The 18,808-nt window shown below is 39.5% G+C and overlaps 1 protein-coding gene across 1 annotated transcript in view; it reads left to right on the plus strand.

Moving 5' to 3' along the window:
* LOC308188206 (uncharacterized protein) overlaps positions 1-15,144 on the plus strand; it is a 106,651-nt gene extending 91,507 nt beyond the window's left edge. The window contains exon 3 of the mRNA XM_080577011.1: positions 14,814-15,144. Coding sequence (XP_080433137.1) covers positions 14,814-14,877 — 64 coding nt within the window. The 3' untranslated portion in view covers positions 14,878-15,144. The remainder of the gene's footprint in view (positions 1-14,813) is intronic.
* Positions 15,145-18,808: the final 3,664 nt, after the last annotated feature.

The following is an 18,808-nucleotide window of genomic DNA, read 5'->3' on the forward strand; positions in this document are numbered from 1 at the left end:
TGGATTATTTTATTTTATTTTATTTTATTTTATTTTATTTTATTTTATTTTATTTTATTTTATTTTATTTTATTTTATTTTATTCTTTTTTTCTAATAAAACAGAGTTGTTTGACTCCTTAAGGTTCCCATTGTTTTTGTTTTGTTTTGTTTTGTTTTCTTTCCTGACACTGAATTGTTTCTGTGGCTTTCTTCAAGTGCCTTTTGACATTTACAGTGTCCTTTCATGAAATGCATGCACAAAGGCAACACTATTCCAGCATGAAATAATCTTGGAAAAATGGAAGGAAGCTCTATGGCAGGCTGCAAAAATATTCTCTTTCTATTTCCTAAGCTAAAACTATGTCAGTGACAAGGCACTGGGACTCAAACCCTCCTGACTAAAAATCAAGAGCAATGCTGGCAGCCTGGGGATTATCTCAAAAAGAAAGTGAAATTTGTTAACTTTCTGGGCCTGTCAGTTCCTTTGCTTGGACTATGTATGCACTATGAAAGACTTGATGACTTCTGCCAGTTTAACTTCCGACAGGTAACTTCTGTAAGAGAATTGGACTCACAGTGGGTTTACTGACTTCTGTTATGGGTGCTATTAGGTGGGCTGTGTTTCCCCATGACCTAGCTAGGTCCACATTTTAGACCTGTTAAAGTTAGCTATCCCTCTCATGCTTTTCATATTGCCTTGTACTTTTGGCTTAAAGCACACTGTGCTAAATCAAACAAAACAAAACGCACCTAGCAAGACTGCACTATTGCCTTTGTTTTCCTTCCAAAGCTGAAAAGTGTCCTTGCATTGTCTGTGTTCTATCTTCCTCTGCCCTCTTCATCAGGAAAAAGCTGCAGAGGAGCTTCAGACTTTTTTGCTTTGAGCTGTGCTGAAATCTGGCTCTGTTAACAAGCAGCCTTTTGATTCTTCTGAACACACCGCAGCTTGGACCCTGTTTTCCTTGACACTCTGCCAAGCCTATTACACATGTCTGAGCAGCCAGGGAAACAGAAGAATTACGATTTCCATTTGGCTTTTACTACTGCTTAGTCTAATTTTTGCTGGCTTTGAAATACAGCAATAGCTTTTATTTTATTTTATTTTTCCCTGTCACTTTGCCATTTTCCTTTTCTTTTTTTTTTTTCTCTCAGAAAAAGAAAGGAAAACAACAATAAAAATTTGATAAAGTGAAATCCCCTTTCCCTTCACTGCTTTATCAAAAAATACTTTTTTGTTCCAGAACAAGATTTCATTATCTGAAAATTTTTGTTGCAGGAAGAAGAGTGTTAATGAGGTCATATGTAATCAGAACATATGGAATTGCCTTACCATTATCTGATTCAACTGCTTTAGAAGGAGGGTGACAGAGAGGTATGTGTGTGTGAAGAGAGGCAGTTGCAATAGCTAATAGAGCATTCCTGTGCCAAGTGAGCAGGAGAGCATGTATCTAAGAAGCACAAGCAGTCGTTGGTAGAGGATATTCACAGCTGGCTATTTAAATGAACGACTTCCCCATCACCCTCTCCCCTTGAGATCCCACTGCTCTTAGTCTTACAATGGACAAAAGGCTGGTTACCTCACCAGGACTAGAGCACTGACTACAGGAAAGTGAGGTTCATATGGTAGCAGATAAAACCTGCAGGAAAGAGGAGGTGGTGGCAGTATGCAAGAAAGCATGGCCAGGACTAGGGTTGTGGGTTAGATTCCCACATTCCTCTTGAGAAAGCAATGTGAGAGGGAGGCCCAGGTTTTTTGCCTGTACAAAAATAAGTGCAGTATAGGGAAAAAGAAGCAGGAAGAGATGTAAATGTGAACAGTTGCAGTGCAATGATGTTGCTAGGATCAGACAGGAGTAGTGAGATAACACATGACAACTGTGGTGCAATGAAGACTTTCTAGGGAGAACAGAGAGGTGAGGCAAGAGCACATGCACAATGCAAAGTTGAAATACACAGAGATCTGATGTAGAACAGGCAACGGGCAACTTCAGTAGCCTTCTGTTAATGAGTGAAATACTGCAGGGGTCTGTCCTAGGATCTGTCATTTTTAACATCTTTTCAATGACCTGGAGAAGCCAAGACAACGCACTCCTATGAAGTCTGCAGATGGGGGGAACGGTCAATACACTTGAGAATTGTGCTGCCATTCAGAAGGGTCTATGTAGGCTCAAGAAATAAGCCAACAAGAGCCTTATGAAATTCAATAAAAACAAATTCAAAGTCCTGAACACAGAAAAGAATAACGTCTAGGAACAGTACAGTCTAGGGACTGACTAGCCGGGGAGCAGTTCAACATGCGCTGGGAGGAGAAATCAGCTCAGTACAAGTGATCCAGGAAGTTTCCAGAATTGCTAGGGTTAAGTAAGTGTGGCAGGAGGGTGGCCTGGCTTCAGTGAGGATTTCTGACTGGGACCAAACAAGAAAGGAACATATGGCAAGTGAAAATGGGGGACCAAAAAACAAGCAAGCAAGCAAGTAAACAAGCAAAAACAAAACCAGGTAGGATATAGAAGAGCAGCATGCAGAGAGAATTAGGAGGGCCAAAATTTGCCTGAAGTTGAAACTGTCAATCGAAATATCTGAAGAGCCTCAGTTTGCTGGCAGATTCTTCTCTGAGGCTTCCCATAGAGTGGTGCCTCAGGGCAGACTCTGGAAAGGAAGGGGGAGGGAGGTGGGATAAGGACCACTTACAGAAAGTAAACATACACATCCTGTGGGTCCTGATGGGGTACATCCAATGTTGGTGAGCAAGCTGACTGATGTCATTGCAAGGCTCTGTCATCTTTGAAAAGCTATGGTGATCAGAGTAATTCTTTTATGACTGACTGCAAAAATTCAAGCAGCACAGCTGCTTTTATTTATTTATTTATTTATTTTAAGAAAAGAGGAAAAAAGATTCTGGGAACCGCAGGCCTGTCCCAACTGTCCGGAAAGATTACAGAGCAAACCATTCTGGAAGCCATGTCCAGGCATAGCAAGGTGACTGAGAACAGCCAGTGTGGGTTTAACAAGGACAAGTTATCACAACAAAACTGATTGCTTTCTCTGATGATATATGACTGACTACAGATGAGGGGAGAGCACTAGGTGTTACTCACCTTGACTTAGTGAGGCTTTTGACAGTTTCCAATAACATCTTTATGGAGAGATATGGTTTGGCTGGCTGGCTGAAAACCATGTGAAAACCTGGACTGCTGAGTTCAGTTTAGGTGTCAGCTGCTCAACAACTAGCTGACAGCCAGCTACTAGCTATGATCTTTGAGGGTCAATAACGGGGCAGATGCTGTGTAGTATTTTCATTAATGACCTCAGCAATGGGTCAGAATGAACTCTTGCTGAGTTTGCAGACGATGGTAGATTGTGTAGAGCACTTGAAACACTGGAAAGCAGAGTTTTCGTTCAGAAGGACCTTGGTGAACTGGAGGAAATGGGCAGACAGAAGCTTCCTGAAGTTCAATAAAGGCAGACACCACATCCTGCATTTGGAACAGAACAGCCACAAGAAACTGCACAGGCTGGGGACTGACTGGCTCTGTGTCTACCCTGCAGAAAAGGACTTGGTCCTGGTGGACGGCAAGGACAAGGTGAGTCAGTAGCACATGGTAGTGAAAGCTAACAGCGTACTGGGGTTTATAAGCAAGATTGTAGCTTCCAGGTTAAGTGATTAGACTCCAGGTCATTGTCAGCCAGCCAAAAGCATGAGTCCTCTAGGAGACAAAGGATTTAAATCTCACCTGATGGCTTCTGGCTGGATGTTTATAGCTTTGTCAGGTGTGCCCAATCTCATGCCCCAAGGTCCATGTGATAACACTCAGCCATAATGCAGACAAGCCCTGCTTGGGATTCCCAACTTTCTGATGTTAGTCAAGGGTCAAACCACATTCTGGGATGTGCTGCTTGCCTGAGTGCCCAATTTTGTGTTGCTGTGCAGAGGTAGTATGAATGGAAACCTATTGGGTGGGACAGAGTGTTTTGTAGCTTTCACAAATACATTTTTATCAGCAGGGGAGGGTGTGTGATCCTCAATATATTAATTTACTGTCCTCAGCAAGTGAAGACTCACTTGACTGTTACAGAGAGGTATTGTGTCTAGTAGTGTCTTTGAGGGCCTGTAACCACCAGTACTTAAAATCAATACTGTATACCCACCATAATATTAGAGACTATAATAAAAACATTTAAAAAAATCTAGGTGGGATGGTATGATATGGAATTAGAAAGCAATGGGGGAAAAGGAGCAACCAGACAGGCAATCTTCACTAGAAAGTAAACTTCTGGTCATCTATTAGTCAGCTTCACTGCTCCTGTTATTAGCATGCTACATACATGGAGCTGGTGGCTGCTTTACTGGGGAGAAGTTGCTGTGCAATATGAAAAACTTGCTACAAATAAATATTCACCAACTTGTGTGAAAAGAAGAGGGAAAAACAACCTGTTCTCTGTAAGATTTTTTTTCTGCTAAATTTATCCTAAGATCCTAGGCAATTAACTTCTTGTAAGAAGAAACCTATTTTGCTCTACAGGGAAAAAAATTCATGCTGCAAAAATATGGTGAAGGTTGAAAGAAATTGAGCTGAATTCACAAGAAAAAAAAAAAGTCAAGTAAAGGGGTCAAGTGAAATTGCTCCATAAAGTGTTCATTTCTATCCTATCTGCAGAGCTTCAACTAGCACAGCAAAAACTCTGATGCCCCATTACCTGTATTTCAAATTCTATCTTCTCAGCAGCTCAGTTCCTACACTGGTCACAGGAAGCTTTACTTGACTATTAGAAAAAAAAAAAAAAAGAGATTAAAAAAAAAAAAGAGAAAAAAAAAGAAAAAAAAGGAAAAAAAAAAGAAAAAAAAAAGAAAAAAAAGAGGGGGAGGACGGAGATCAGATCCCTAAACTTGTCCACTTCAATCCAACCTATCCAAGGACAAACAAAACCAAGTTTGTTTCTGTTTCTGCCTTGCAGGAAGCACCATTTCAGGACTAAAGATTTTCTCTTAAAACAAAACTAAACAAAAATGTATTAGATCCTCCAGTTTCTCTCTCTCTCTCTTTTTTTTTTTATCCCTATTTTTTTTAAAGCAAAGTTAGATTGACACAGCTGCTCCTCCTAGATACAAGAGACAAACCCTTCCAAGATAAGCAGTCCTCCTCATAGCTGAGCAAATATCATTTAACTGCCTACAATCCAAACAGCAGAATCAAGGCTGAAGCTGTAAATAAGGCCTTGAAATCCTTTCTGCCCTAAAAGAGGGGTCATTTTTTGATTGTAGGAGTGGAGTTCCTAATGCCCAATATGTAGAACTGTTGAAGATCAGAAGAGGTCAACCTGAAATGAGTCAATACCTCTCTACATGGCAAGCTGAGGACCTATATATTTGTGATTTCTTCCAACAGTGATCTAGCTGCAGTAACTGACAGTCATCCAGTAACTGATTAGTCAGAGATTACATCTAACAGTGTTATACAATTGAATTAAAGTTGTGAAGATACTGTAGTTCACATTTGTGTCTGTGGATATTCACTTTTCTCGCAAAGTTCCCTTTGCTCCATAGAATAAATTTATCAGCAAGCACAAATAAATTATTCATGTAGAAAATGTTGTGGTCAACAGAATAAGTAAGGCCTAGGAAAGCTATCTTGTCAAGGGTAGTAATTCAAGACAAAATTATGAAGCAAGGATGAGCTGCCTGCAACAGGGGAGATTAGAGCTGACTAGAGTAACCTTAGACGCACAAAAGTAAAAATTTTAGGCAGTGCATAAGAAGACTTTAGCAGTGGCATTACATTTTAACCACAGCAGATTCATTTTTTGTTTTGGATATGGCCGGAAGAACCTGCAGAACAGGTTTATTTCTATTTATTGCAAGATGTGTGCTATATAGACCTGTTAGTTAATTCTATTATTTAATTGTGTTAGGGCACAAAGGCTTGCACTTGCACATTATTACCTATGTGCCTATTATTACCTTACATGCTGACAAAAAGATGGTATGGCCATCCCTAAATATACCCAGCCACGAGTCCTTCAATGGCAGCATGTTGAATGACCCAGCAAGGTAGAGCTGGACTCAACCATTCATATGACACAGTCACTGACAGGGCGTGCCATGTATGTAGAAGAGTTGTGGTGGGTCAGCACAGGCAACAAGGGAGTTCATCTATCAGAGCAAGAGCCCCTTCCACAAGCAGCCCAATTACAGCTGCAATTAAGTACAGAAATCCAATACAAACTGTTTCCCCTGCTTGACTGCATTTCAGGGAACACCACTCTTGTTGAAGGCACCAGCCACTGTATGTAACAATTCGTGTGACTTCACAGAAGAAGCTTTCTTCACTGTTTGCTGACAATGCCCTGTTTCCTTTGTCTGGTCTGAAGACTATCAGTTACCAGAGAAATGTCTTCAGGCCTGATTTGTGGATCAATGAACACATTAATACATACATCTGCTTCCTTCCAGGCAGCCCTGTGTGGTGTCACCAGCTCCAAAGGATTCCCACACCCCTCATATATATCCGTAGCTCTTGCTATACACAGAACAGCTACCTGAATGCCAGCCAAAGCTGGAAGACCTTTAGATAACAGCATGAAAAAAAAACAAAAACAAAAAAAAACACAGAAAGTGACTAACTCAGAAGAAGAGAAAATACTGTGTAAAACAGAGAACAGATTTGGAAGAGTTTTCTTCTTCCAGAGCATAACAAAACACAGTAGTTTACCAACAAGCAGCTCCTTTTCATGTCAAAAAAAAAAAAAAAAGTTTCTTGTCTCGGTTATAAATATGAAAGGGTCAAAGTCTAATGGTGAAGAGACTACAAAGAAAATGGATACAGTTATCTTGTTTGAGCTGGTACAGTACCTGCAACACCTAGGTGTTAACAGCAAACCACTGAATGTTAATACTTGGCTTACAGGTCATGAACACAGGAATTTAAGGGCCGTGTGTGTGTGTGTGTGTGTGTGTGTACTGACCAAACTCACAGAGACAGAACAAGAGACAAAGTTCAAATGGTGCAAAATCGTCATTTAAGCTCCAGTTCCAGAAGGCGGAAGCTGGACTGCAGCATGCAGACCCACTGTCTAATTAATAAAATTAATAGAATCATGGAATAACTTACATATGAAGGAAATTCTAGAGGTCATCTGGCCCAATCCCCACTTCAAGCAGGGCCACCTTTGATTAGACTTCTAAAGGCTCTGCCCAGTAAAGCTCAAAGTACTTCCAAGGGAGTATAAGAAAGGAAAGGAAGAACAATGCTGGGGGGTATCTGAATTAGCATTTCAGAAACTGTATTTAGGAGAGTAGTTGAAGGAATAGAGGGTACGAGCAAGAAAAAAAATAGTTTTGATAAAAGAATTGCTTGATACATGTGAGAGAAGTTGATTTTGTTTGTTGAATGGGGATACAGCTTTCCAAAATATGGCAAACCACATTTTGTGGTATATAGCACATAAATAAGCATAAACAAAGACTAGGGTTAGTACACAGTCACCTCTTGCCATCTCTTCCTTATACAATTGTCTAAGAGAAAGGAAAAAAAATGATTTTTGGATAAAATAGTAGATTTGGAGTTCTTTCTACTTCTTGCCTATTGAACTGATTACTGGTGTAATCTGTTGGGGCCATGGGAGTTTGGTAGAAGGTAGTGTTTTCAATATTCTCTACCAGAAAAGTCTAAACTTAGAGTAGAAAGCAGTGTTATATCATAAGTGACTTCATTATGGTCCTGGAATGTTTTTCTCAGGACTCCAGTGTTCATGACATAAGAGTTGGTGACACTGGGGATTCAACTTCTTTACTGCCATGCCTTTGCAAGAAGCATTAGGTAGGATACTAAATTTATTAACAGAATAACTCAAACAATGGGAGGCAGCAGAGGTGGGGTGGAGTATCTATCTAGAAATATGCCAAAATTGTCATTTACATTGTTTCATCAAAAAGGCAACAATTTTTTTCTACAGGCAAAATTATGAATTAGAATGATCCACGTTAGTTCATTTACAGTTCAATTGGGATGCAAGAAACATCCCCAGTTTTTCAGAGTTAGCTGGGTTACTGCAACTGTAACTACTGAACAAAAAGCATTAAAGAGAGGGTTAAACTCAGAGGAGGTTTGCGATGGAAAGGGGGCTTTTCCTTGCAAGTGCTCTCATTTATTATCAATAAAATCATTAGTTCTAACTGTCCAGGTTTCAATACAGGAACGGGCTTAAATCTTCACTACAGTCTATCTCACAGTATGCAACCATCTCCCATCTTCTTCTATAATTGAACAAAAATCAAACTTTAGCATCATTGAAAGACTAACTCTAAAACATTGTCCTTTTTTCTTTAAAGTATTTAAGAGAAACTGAAACGATTGTGAGTTTATATTTCAGCAGCAAGTTCTCCAATCTCCCGTTAAGTCATTCATCTTCAGTCTATTCCTCCAGCAAGTGTTTACTACTCAGATGATCCATGTATGCCACTGTGCTTATTTGCTGTGTGCCTTGTAAGGCATTTGTCTCTGCTTGCTAACAACAGGTCTTCTAGCATTTCAAGAAACAGACACTAGGAAAACTGAGGGCAGAAGCTCAGAATGCGACCATTGAATGTGTTGCTTGGGAGCTTAAAAAGAGACATCAAACCACACATCACTAAAGTGATCCTTGACAAAAATAGACAAAAACAGGAGTTACAAGTTCAAAAATGTTTGCCTAAAAATCAAAGTCACAGCTCTTTTCTGCTTCAATACTTTTCTTCCAAAGTAAATGCCAGAAGTAACTAGCAAGTATTAAAAAATGCCTTCCACTTTACATTTCCACCACCAGCCGGTGGATGCTGGTCTATGTTTCTGTCAGTAGTTACTTGTAAACCTTTCAAGATGCAAGGGCCACAAAGAAGGAACGGGTATAGAAAGAAGGCATAATAGTAAAAAGTTTACTTGGCCCACCTTGGCTTTACAAAATTAACTTTTCCCTAATCATAGCATGAAATGAATTCACTGTTTTCTTATGCCAGCTGCACAACTAGAGGGATTGTATAGCTTTATCCAGACCTTATTCATACCCAATGGTTGTGGTGGATTTGTCGTTTCAATTATGCATGCTCTGAGAGTAGAAAGCTGAATTCATAATGAAGTTCCAATGCCATCAAGGAGAAAATCAACTTCATATGCTGAGGTACTATACAGAGTATTTTTGCCTTATACCTGCCTACAAAACCATTTCCAAAGACAGCAGGAGGGAGATAAGTCTCATGTATAGAAAAACAACAGTACACTTACTGTGTCTCAGACCCATCCATTGTTGCAAATTGACTCTATAAAATGCACTCCTCCACTTTGCTGAATAGCCAACTCAGCCTTCTCTTCCTTCTCGCTGGGTAATATAACCAACTCCCCAACTTCTTCACCATGTGTCTCTTAATTGTGATGACCTAGTAGCTCCAAAATTCACTCTAGACATACACATCACTTCCAGAACATGATACTCAAATGTGTCTAGCAGAAAATATTCATTTTAGCCTGCAGATAAGACTGAAAATTTTTAAATATTAGAATTAATCTTCTAATTGTGCACCCTCCTCTTAAAGCCCCACTTTTTCTCCAGTATGCTTTCCCCTATCCTTCTTACTCACTGTCAACAGCAAGCATAAATCCAGTTCCTCCACTGCAGTAGAATTGAATGAGTGATGGACAAGCATAAAGTTAACTGTATCAGGTCAAAGTCAAATCTGAGATTATTTCATTTCCCAGACAAAAAATCTATTTTCATGACTGAGGTTATTGACAACACACATGATCTACCAGAGAAATGAATGTAGAACCCAGAATAAACTAGGTAAATCCTTGCAGCCATACCTTTTGTAATAGCCACATTTGAGGTGTAAACTTGTACACAACTACCATCATATATTCAAAATATGTTTCATATTTGTCCTAGAGTTTTGTTTATTTGGTGGAGGAGGGAGGAGAAAGAAGGGGAAAAAAGACTTTCAGAATGCTTTCCATTTGGCTGAAGACACCTCCTTTACTGTTAATCATTTAGCAGGCCTTACAGTGTTTTCTTTCTTTTACCTTGGAAAAACAAACTCATCACTTCTCATTTTTCTCTGGAAATTTTATTGGCCAGAAATGTGACAGCTTTACGAGGCACACGGGCAGTTGTTATGCTGATGTCAGTTGAAAATAGTAACAGTACCTTCTAGCAATGAAGTATGAAAATGATGTGCACTAATTACCTGGTTTTAATTCTTACTACATACTCTTTGGTTTCATGAGTACCTCCCTTATCTCCCCACCTTAAAGATAAAGAAGCAGCAGCCCAAAATAAGTGAAACCTTCTGAATCTAAGTTGTAACAAATTTGAAATGCATCTTGAATTTGAACCCAGGATTCTGATGTAACCACCGGGCTTCCAAACACATAATTCCTCTAGGGGAAGTAATTAAAATAAATAAAAATAGTCAACTCACTTGGCCACTCTGAGATCCAGCTAAAAGGATTCCTAGCACTATAAAGAGAAGACTGAATAGCAACATGTTGATAAAGCCTTTGGTTTTCATTGAATTATAGAATCATTGAATGGTTTGGCTTGGAAGAGACATTAAAGAGACATACAGTTCCAACCCCCATGTCATGGTCAGAGATGCCACTAGATCAGGTTGTCCAGGGCCCCATTCAACCTATCCTTAAATGACTCTCTAGGATGGAGCATCCACAGATTCTCTGGGCAACCTGTTCCAGTGCCTCACCACCCTCTGAGTGAAGAATCTCCTCCTAATATCTAATTTAAATCACTCCTCTTTTGGTTTAAAGCCATTACCCCTTGTCCTATCACTATCTTTTCACGTAAAATGTCTCTCTCCATCTTTTTTATAAGCCCCCTCTAAGTACTGAAACGCCACAGTGGGGTGTCCCTGGAGCCTCCTCTTCTCCAGGCCAAGCATCCTTAGCTCTCCCAGCCTTTCTTTGTAGGAGAGGTGCTCCAGCCCTCTGATCATCTTCATGGCCCTCCTCTGGACCCAGTCTAAGTGATTCATATATTTCTTGCACTGGAGGCCCCAGACCTGGACACAGTACTCCAGGTTTGGCCTCAAAAGGGCAGAGTAGAGGGGAACAATCACCTCCCTTGACATGCTGGCCATGCCTCTGTAGATGCATCCCAAGATGCAGTTGGCCTTCTGGGCTGCAAGCATGCAACTCTAGCTTGTGTCAAGCTTTTTGTACACCAGAACCCCCAAGTCCTTCTCCACAGGGCTGCTTTCAATGCGTTCTTCTCAGTCTGTACTCATGTCTGAGATTGCTCTGACCCAGGTGCAGCACCTTGCACTTGGACATGTTGAATCTTAGGTTCACATGGGCCCACTTCTCAAGCTTATCCAGGTCCCTCTGGATAGCATCCCTTCCTTCTGTTGTTGTCAACTGCACCACTCAGCTTGGTGTCACCTGCAAACTTGCTGAGGCTGCACTCAATTCCATTGTCTCTGTCGTTGATAAAGATATTAAACAGCGCTGGTATCAAGATGGACCCTAGAGAGACACCACTCATCACCAGCCTCCATCTGGACATAAAGACATTGACCACAACTCTCTGGCTGCAGCCATCCAGATAATTCCTTATCCACTGAATAGTCCACCCTTCAAATCCATCTCTCTCCAGTTTAGAGATCAGGATATTGTGTGGGAGCATGTCAAAAGCTTTACAGAAGTCCAGGTAGATGACATCAGTCAGTCTTCCCTTGTCAGCTGATGCAGTCACTCCATCTTAGAAGGCCACCAGATTCGTCAGGCACAATTTGCCCTTGATGAAGCAATATCGGCTGTCTCAGATCACCTCCCTGTCTTGCAAGTACCTTAACATTGCTTCTAGGAGGATCTGTTCCATGATCTTCCCAGGCACAGAGGTGAAACATTGTAAGCTTTGTTTCTTAACTTGGTCGGTCTGATGGCAAGGAAAAGACTGTTTATCTTTAACAATTGCTGGGTGGCCTACACAAAACAAATTGGTTGTTAACTTGATCTTACAAAGAATAGAAATTGAACAAGATAACCATTACAGCTACAAGAATAATTTAGAGTGATTTATACACACAGTGAATCAAAGAGTTTTATTCCTTGCAAAAAAGTCAAAGCTTTCACTGAAGAGGGATCTGTGCATTGGAATAGAATGCAGATAATTCTTTCCCAAATACAGATCTTTTTTTGGGGGGGTGTGTGAAAATTTATGCTCACACGATGCATTATAAGCATAAGCCATGCAAGTTTCATCTGTCTTTGATAATGAACTTGATAGCCACTTGAGACGAGAGCAATGAGCTTATATTAATTTCAATATAGTCTGGATCTAGGCATGCAACAAGAATTATTTTGAAGGTGTTGATCTTCATTATGTCATGACTGATCAAAGATGTCAAAAGGATAAAGGGAGTCTCCCTCTGAAGATCTGTGGGTAAGTTTTGTTCCTTCAAGATCATAACACTAAGGCATCAAGTGGCAGGTGTTTACTTTTTACCCAAAAGTTATGCAAAACACCTTGAAATATTAGCCCTTCCTTCTTATAACTGTAGCTAAAATAAGCTTCCAAATTTTGAAGTGGATTTTCCAACCTCTGGAGGGCTTTAGAGCACCATCCATTTTTCATACTGTAAAGAGAGGATGCCTGTGTCAATCCATTTTAATAGCTGTAATTAGTTGTGTTTCTTGATTCAACAAATACAACTCATTTCATTTGGAAGAAAGGAACAAGAAAAAGTAAAGAACATTGGCTAAGAAGCTTTAAGCCTTTCATGGGACATATGGATATTGCTTCAGCACAGCTTTTAGTCTTTCAGTACCTCAGTTTTCTATAGGTGGAATGGAAGTGCTCAATATTTTCCTGCCCTATACACCAAAGGAGAAATTGCATGTGGAAATAGGTTCCAGTGTACAAGAAGTGCCAACTTTCCCTTCCCTTTTTTGTCTGTCCATCCCTGGACTCTGTTGAAGGAATCCTGCCTGCAGTTATATTAGTGCTGCACCTATAATAGTCTGCTCAAATAAGGCCAAAACTGTTCAAGATCTGGAGAATGGATGTCTATGATAATAAATGGTCAAGCAGGTTATTTCTTGGCAAGCCTTTGCCTATGCAGTGAGTTTCCAAGCACAGTTGATCTGACTCCAGCGGGGTCCCTTGCAAGGAACATAAAAGATGGAAGCAGTGTTCTGGGAAAGCTGAGTGTCTCATCTCTTGGTGAAGAGGATAGAGGTGCTTCAGACTAGGACACTAACAGTTCCTTTGTGTGTTTTTATGAACCTTGAATGTAGAAAGAGTTAGTCAATTGTTATTTTCAAAGATGGAAAGTCTAATAGTTTAAACCAGTAGTTTAAATACATATTTTTTTTCCAATAATAGGTGTTAAGTTAATTGCTCTTACTAGATTTCATTTTTGCTCTTTTGACTTAATATTTTCTAAATGGAATGCAATAAAGATGTGATAAAATTAAGACATGACACTTTTCTTAAAGTGGTCAGACTGTCATTTTAACAAAAAGTTGATAACTTCTTTTGAACAATGATTGCAGTGACGTGAGACATTCAGGTCAAAGAAAAGAAAGACTGAAATCACCAGCCCTGTTTCTTTTACCTTAAAAAGGATGAGAAGAAATTCAGAATGTACCAAAAGGTGCTAATTTTAGTATCCTTGTCCCTCCAAAGAGAAAACAGCTGTCAGTTAGCCAAATGTATTATTTCTTTATCAGTCATCGGCACAATGAAAAGAAAGATGAAAGAATTTGTCTGCCAAAGCCAACATACTGAGGCCTCAGGCACATGGAATACAACCCAAGGCCAAGTCCCAGGATTAGTAATGTAAAGAGTTAGCAATCACAACCTGCCACTTCCACTATTCAAGAAAGCTGTGGTGACTACCTGTTGACAAATTGGAGAGGATTCAGAGAAACTATGCTAGTCAATATCAATGAGAGGATATGTGGCCTTCTAGTGAATGGCTTAAATTTATTCATTGGGTTATGAAAAGGGCTGCTAGATCACAACCTAAAACTATCCACTGGGGGAGTGAGAAAAGGTTCTGAAAGTAAGAAAAGAATCTGACAGTCCTGAAAGGTCCAGATAACTGACTAAAGCTAGGCAAATTCAGATTCAAAATGAGGTATACTTCAGAGCATTGTCATCAGTCAGGAGGACAATTTACTGAAGGATGTATGGACAATCTATCAGTTGAAGTTAAGATGATGTAGCCTGAAAGACACGTGCTTGGTCAGTCAGGAAAAAAAATTCTGATGCACAAATTTCTAGATGTACATTTGTGCCATAGCAATCATAAGATTAGGATCAAAAGTACACTTGTAAATGACTGAGTAAAGCCAAATCTCTTCTTCCTCATCAAAATGCACATGCTATTGGAATTTTCATGCCTAAATAGCTGTAATCAGTAGTCCAGAGACCCATAAAGTATGACCCACTTGACAAAACAGAGGTTTCCAATATCACGTTAACCAATATCATTGTGAGAATTTCTTCTGTCATTTTTGACAAGAGTGGCAATTGGAAAATTTGCAATGACTGGAAAAAAAAATTCCTCCCTCTCTGAAAAAAAAAAAAAAAAGGTAAGGAAGAGAATTTAGGGAACTATAGGTCAGTAAGCCTCCTTTTAGTTCCTAGAGAGATTAATGTAAAAATCCTTTTCGAAGGAGGCATTTGAAGGGCAAGAAGGTGATTGGAACCAGCCAACATGGATTTACTATGGGTACAAATCACCCTGAACAACCCAGTTTCCTTCTGTGATGAAATGACTGGCTCTGTGGATAAGGGGAGAGTTACTCACCCTGACTTTAACGTGTTTTTTTTTTTTTCCACTAGGTCCCCTGGTATCCTCACAGATAAACTGCAGATATCTGCATGGGATGGATTACAAAGCATGTGAAATACTGTTTGGACTACAGATCTCAAAGGACAGTGTTAAAAATACCATACCTTACAGAACTTCTCCATATCTAAAATGGCCTTATTTTTATTTTTCCATGGACTTGGTGTTCCATGTGGTTCTTTAGTGAGGGAAAAAATATTTTCTTCCAGTGCCTTTTTTCCCTCTCCCCCCCCCCCTTTTTTTTTGCACAGATATGAATAGAAATCACTGTATTTATGAGATGGAAGGGTGTAGAGAAGCACTGGGGAGAGCAGGCGAGAAGCATACCTGTTAATTGCACTGAGTTGTGTGCATCATGTACAAGTTATCCTGCTGAAAGCATCTTTGAACTGAATCACTAGGTACACATGCATTGTTCTTCCATACAAAATCTGCCTTGGAGCAACTGGGAGAATGAATTCCTTAGAAAAGCTTCAGGCTTCTTTGGGAAGACATACTGCTTATACAGGAATAGGTAACTTTGGGCTAGATGACTCATACCTGTAAAAATAGCTGAAATGCAGATGAAGAGAAATTTAATCCAAACTGGAATAGAGTGACTTGCTCTGATAAGGCTTCAGGCTAAGAATCATGGTGCAGCTCAGTCCCTCATAGATTTCTGACTTCACCAGTGTTTAATCAGTTGCCATATGTGAATATATAATATACAGAAAGGTAATAGTCACCAGGTTAGCTGAGTTTGGAAGGAGCAGTTTCCAAACTGCAATTGTTCTGGCTTCACCGATTTGCAGTAAAGACTACAGCAACTCCTTGCTGGCCATACCCACATATAGAGAAGCCTTTGGAAAATTATTCAGACATCTGTGTCCTACTTTGAAGTAGGTTGTGTATAGCTCTGCACACATCTATTTATGAACCTCATCTAAAGACGTTTCCATCTTTTTCTGTTAATTAGAGAAAGAAAAATCTCTTCTTAAATGCTTTCTTCTTTCAGCTTTCTTGTAGTTTCCTCTATGTTTCCCTTAATATTAATTTGTCTACAGCACAATACCGAGTCATGGATATATTATTTTTCTGAAATAAAATATGCAAGGCAATTACTAGTCTTTTTGATTTACTCAAAGAAAACTTGCAACGTGTTTTATTTTCTTTCTTCAACTGACACATTCTGAATTGTTAAAAATAATGGAGCTCTTTGAACTGTGTTTGAGGTTAAGGAAATGTAGAAATAAATTAAAAAAAAAGTATTTGCCTGCACCACTTTGGTGATGTCAAATCAACAGATGCTTAGCACCTGAACAGAAATTTTTTTCTTGGAATTTGAGAATTTATGATCATAGCAGGTTAAAGAAGTAAAGGAGTGTTTCATGTCAGTGTTGACTACTCCAGTGCCCATTTTTTGAGCTCTGGAAAGAAGTAGGTACAGTCATACTGATCCCAGTTTACTGATGCACTTCACTAGGAAACCAATCTAATGAGACTTTCTACAGTCAGACTTTTCTTTAGATGAAGGCAGCCATCATTGCTGCCTTCGACAACTGCTGCATTTCCATTGCAATCTGTCTACCGGGCAGAACAGAGCTCCAAGACCAACCACATACACAGCTAGAACTAAAGTAGCCTAATGATTATGGGAGGAAAAATACATGCATTGCTAAATGCAACTTCACCTCTTCCATCAGCAGCACTGACTTTGATACAAATGTCATAGACCCCGAAACATCAATTGCATCTTAATATTTAGCTTGACTGTGGTGCTAAATGGCCATCATTCAGTCTACAAGACAGCTGAAAAAATAAATTGGAATTAAGCTACTAGTAGCAATTGGTCACAGATAGATACTAGGTTTACAACTCCTTAATTTTCTTCTAAGTTAAAAAACTTCAGTCCATCTACTGACTATTCCTGCAGTAGGTTCCATATTATGAAGAATGAAAAATCTGAAGCTATAAGGGAATAAATAAATAAATAAATTGCATTTAACATCAAAGAAAATTCAAGGGCTACTGCACGAAGTGTATTATTCATTTTCATATTTAATTCATTAAACTCCATCTTTTTTAAAATTTAAATAAACCTTACACTATCTATTTTGCTCACTGCCCCAGAGCATTGCAGGTATTCCAGATGTCTCAGAAAACTTACACCTGCTTTGCTACTCCATACACAGGCACTTGAAAAGTCACACACAACTTCTTACACACATAGGCATGCAATATGTATATTTTCATGCATTTTAGAGAAAGCAATGAAAAAAGACTGTCCCTTTATTACTTTTAATATTGCTTTTCTCATTTTATTCTTCCTACCTTTCCCAGACTTTCTTCCCCACTGCCATCTTCTATATCTCCTGTTTTTTTCCCCACAACATTTATCTCCTTTACTTTTTCTATACTTAATACAGATTAGAAATTTGTCAGGCTCTAGAGTGTAATACCATCCTCCCTCCCACCTTTCTCCCTAGAAGAATAAGTGCTCAGCTTCACACCCCCTAAAGATTCCACCTTTACTTTCTTTTCTCCTCTTTCATAAACCCTTCCCTGAATTTTCCCCTTTGCTTCTTCCTCACCACAATTGCCCTTGATTCTTTTTCAGTAATAAAGCTTAAATCTCTAAGCCTCTTCCAGTGCAGTTAAAAAAAAAAACGAAACAAACAACTGTCATTACCTTGGTATATAAGGTGTCAGTGCTAAAAATAGCATTACTTGATTAAAGAAAAGATAACTGAGATGCTCATCCATAGGATTAGTGTCTCAAGAGTAGGCAGGATCAATATAAGGTAGACAATAATCCATCTCTGAGTTTCAGTATTACTACTGCAGAAAATATGATAAAGTGAGAATATATTGTGTCCCTTGTGACAGGAAAATCAAAAAGGAGTAAGATCTGTGAGGAGAATTGCCATCCTGGAAGGTGAGGGGCACATGTTATACTTCTTCTCTAGCATGTGGATTGAAAGAGATGTTGCCCTATGTAACATCTGCAAGGCATATTAGGAAGATGGACACCCATGCGGATTCAGTTATCCTCCCTATTGTACTGACTATCCTGGGAGAGGCAAATCCCCACTGGCACAATGGAAAGCTGGGAAAATGCTGAAAATGTCCGTGATGCCAGGTTCAAATTCATGATGTAGTTCAGAATTTCCTAGGGATTTCTCACAGCTCTTTCTTTTGTGGGGTGGTATCAAAATGGCTTCCCTCACACAGAAGGCCATACAATCAATGTCTTCTCACCTCACCTGCAAAAATACAGAACAGCTTTATCCTCCCTTTCAAAAGTGGTTTAACAATATTACTATATCTGTACACCCTGGTTATGATGAAAAACAGAAGTCAGAAACCTTTCCAGTTTTAAAATGAGTGACATGTAAGCAGCCGCCAATTGGACTACACCCGAAGCGAATAACAGGCTAGAAATGAACCACTGTCTGCCTTGGGATCAGTGGGGGATCTGGATGAACCTGAGGTATGGAATATCCCTTCATTTCCCACCAGCCCCAACTGGCCTAGCTCTGAAACTATTATGAAAGCATTATGTGGGTAAGTCAACCACTTCAAGATAGGTCTAATGGTAAGGATTCTGGAATAACAGGTTCCGCTTCATACAGTTCCCACAAATCTACACACCAAACAAAACAGATTTTCTCGTTGCTTTAGGGAAAGATGTCCAAGGAAGTGATCTACGCTCCTGGGCTAAGGTTGCAGAACCTTTGTTTCTATACAAGGTACATCTTGCACTTCTCTCTTTTTTTTTGGACTCATTGAGGCTCTGTAGCTGTAGGTCCTTGCAGGACTTGAGTGAAAGTGGAAGAGGAAAGAGTCATGAACATCCCTTGAAAGAACAGGTCTGGAAGTGAGAATGACAAGACAAGCATTTGAGTCCCTCAGCGTACTGTGTAGTAGGTAACAAGTGCTTTTAAAGAGAATTTACAGACACAAAGTGCCACCTCTTGCTTCCCCAATGACAGCAGTTTAGAGGAGCAGG

Source organism: Anser brachyrhynchus, assembly GCF_964034855.1.
Source record: "Anser brachyrhynchus genome assembly, chromosome: 1".
Taxonomy (NCBI): domain Eukaryota; kingdom Metazoa; phylum Chordata; class Aves; order Anseriformes; family Anatidae; genus Anser; species Anser brachyrhynchus.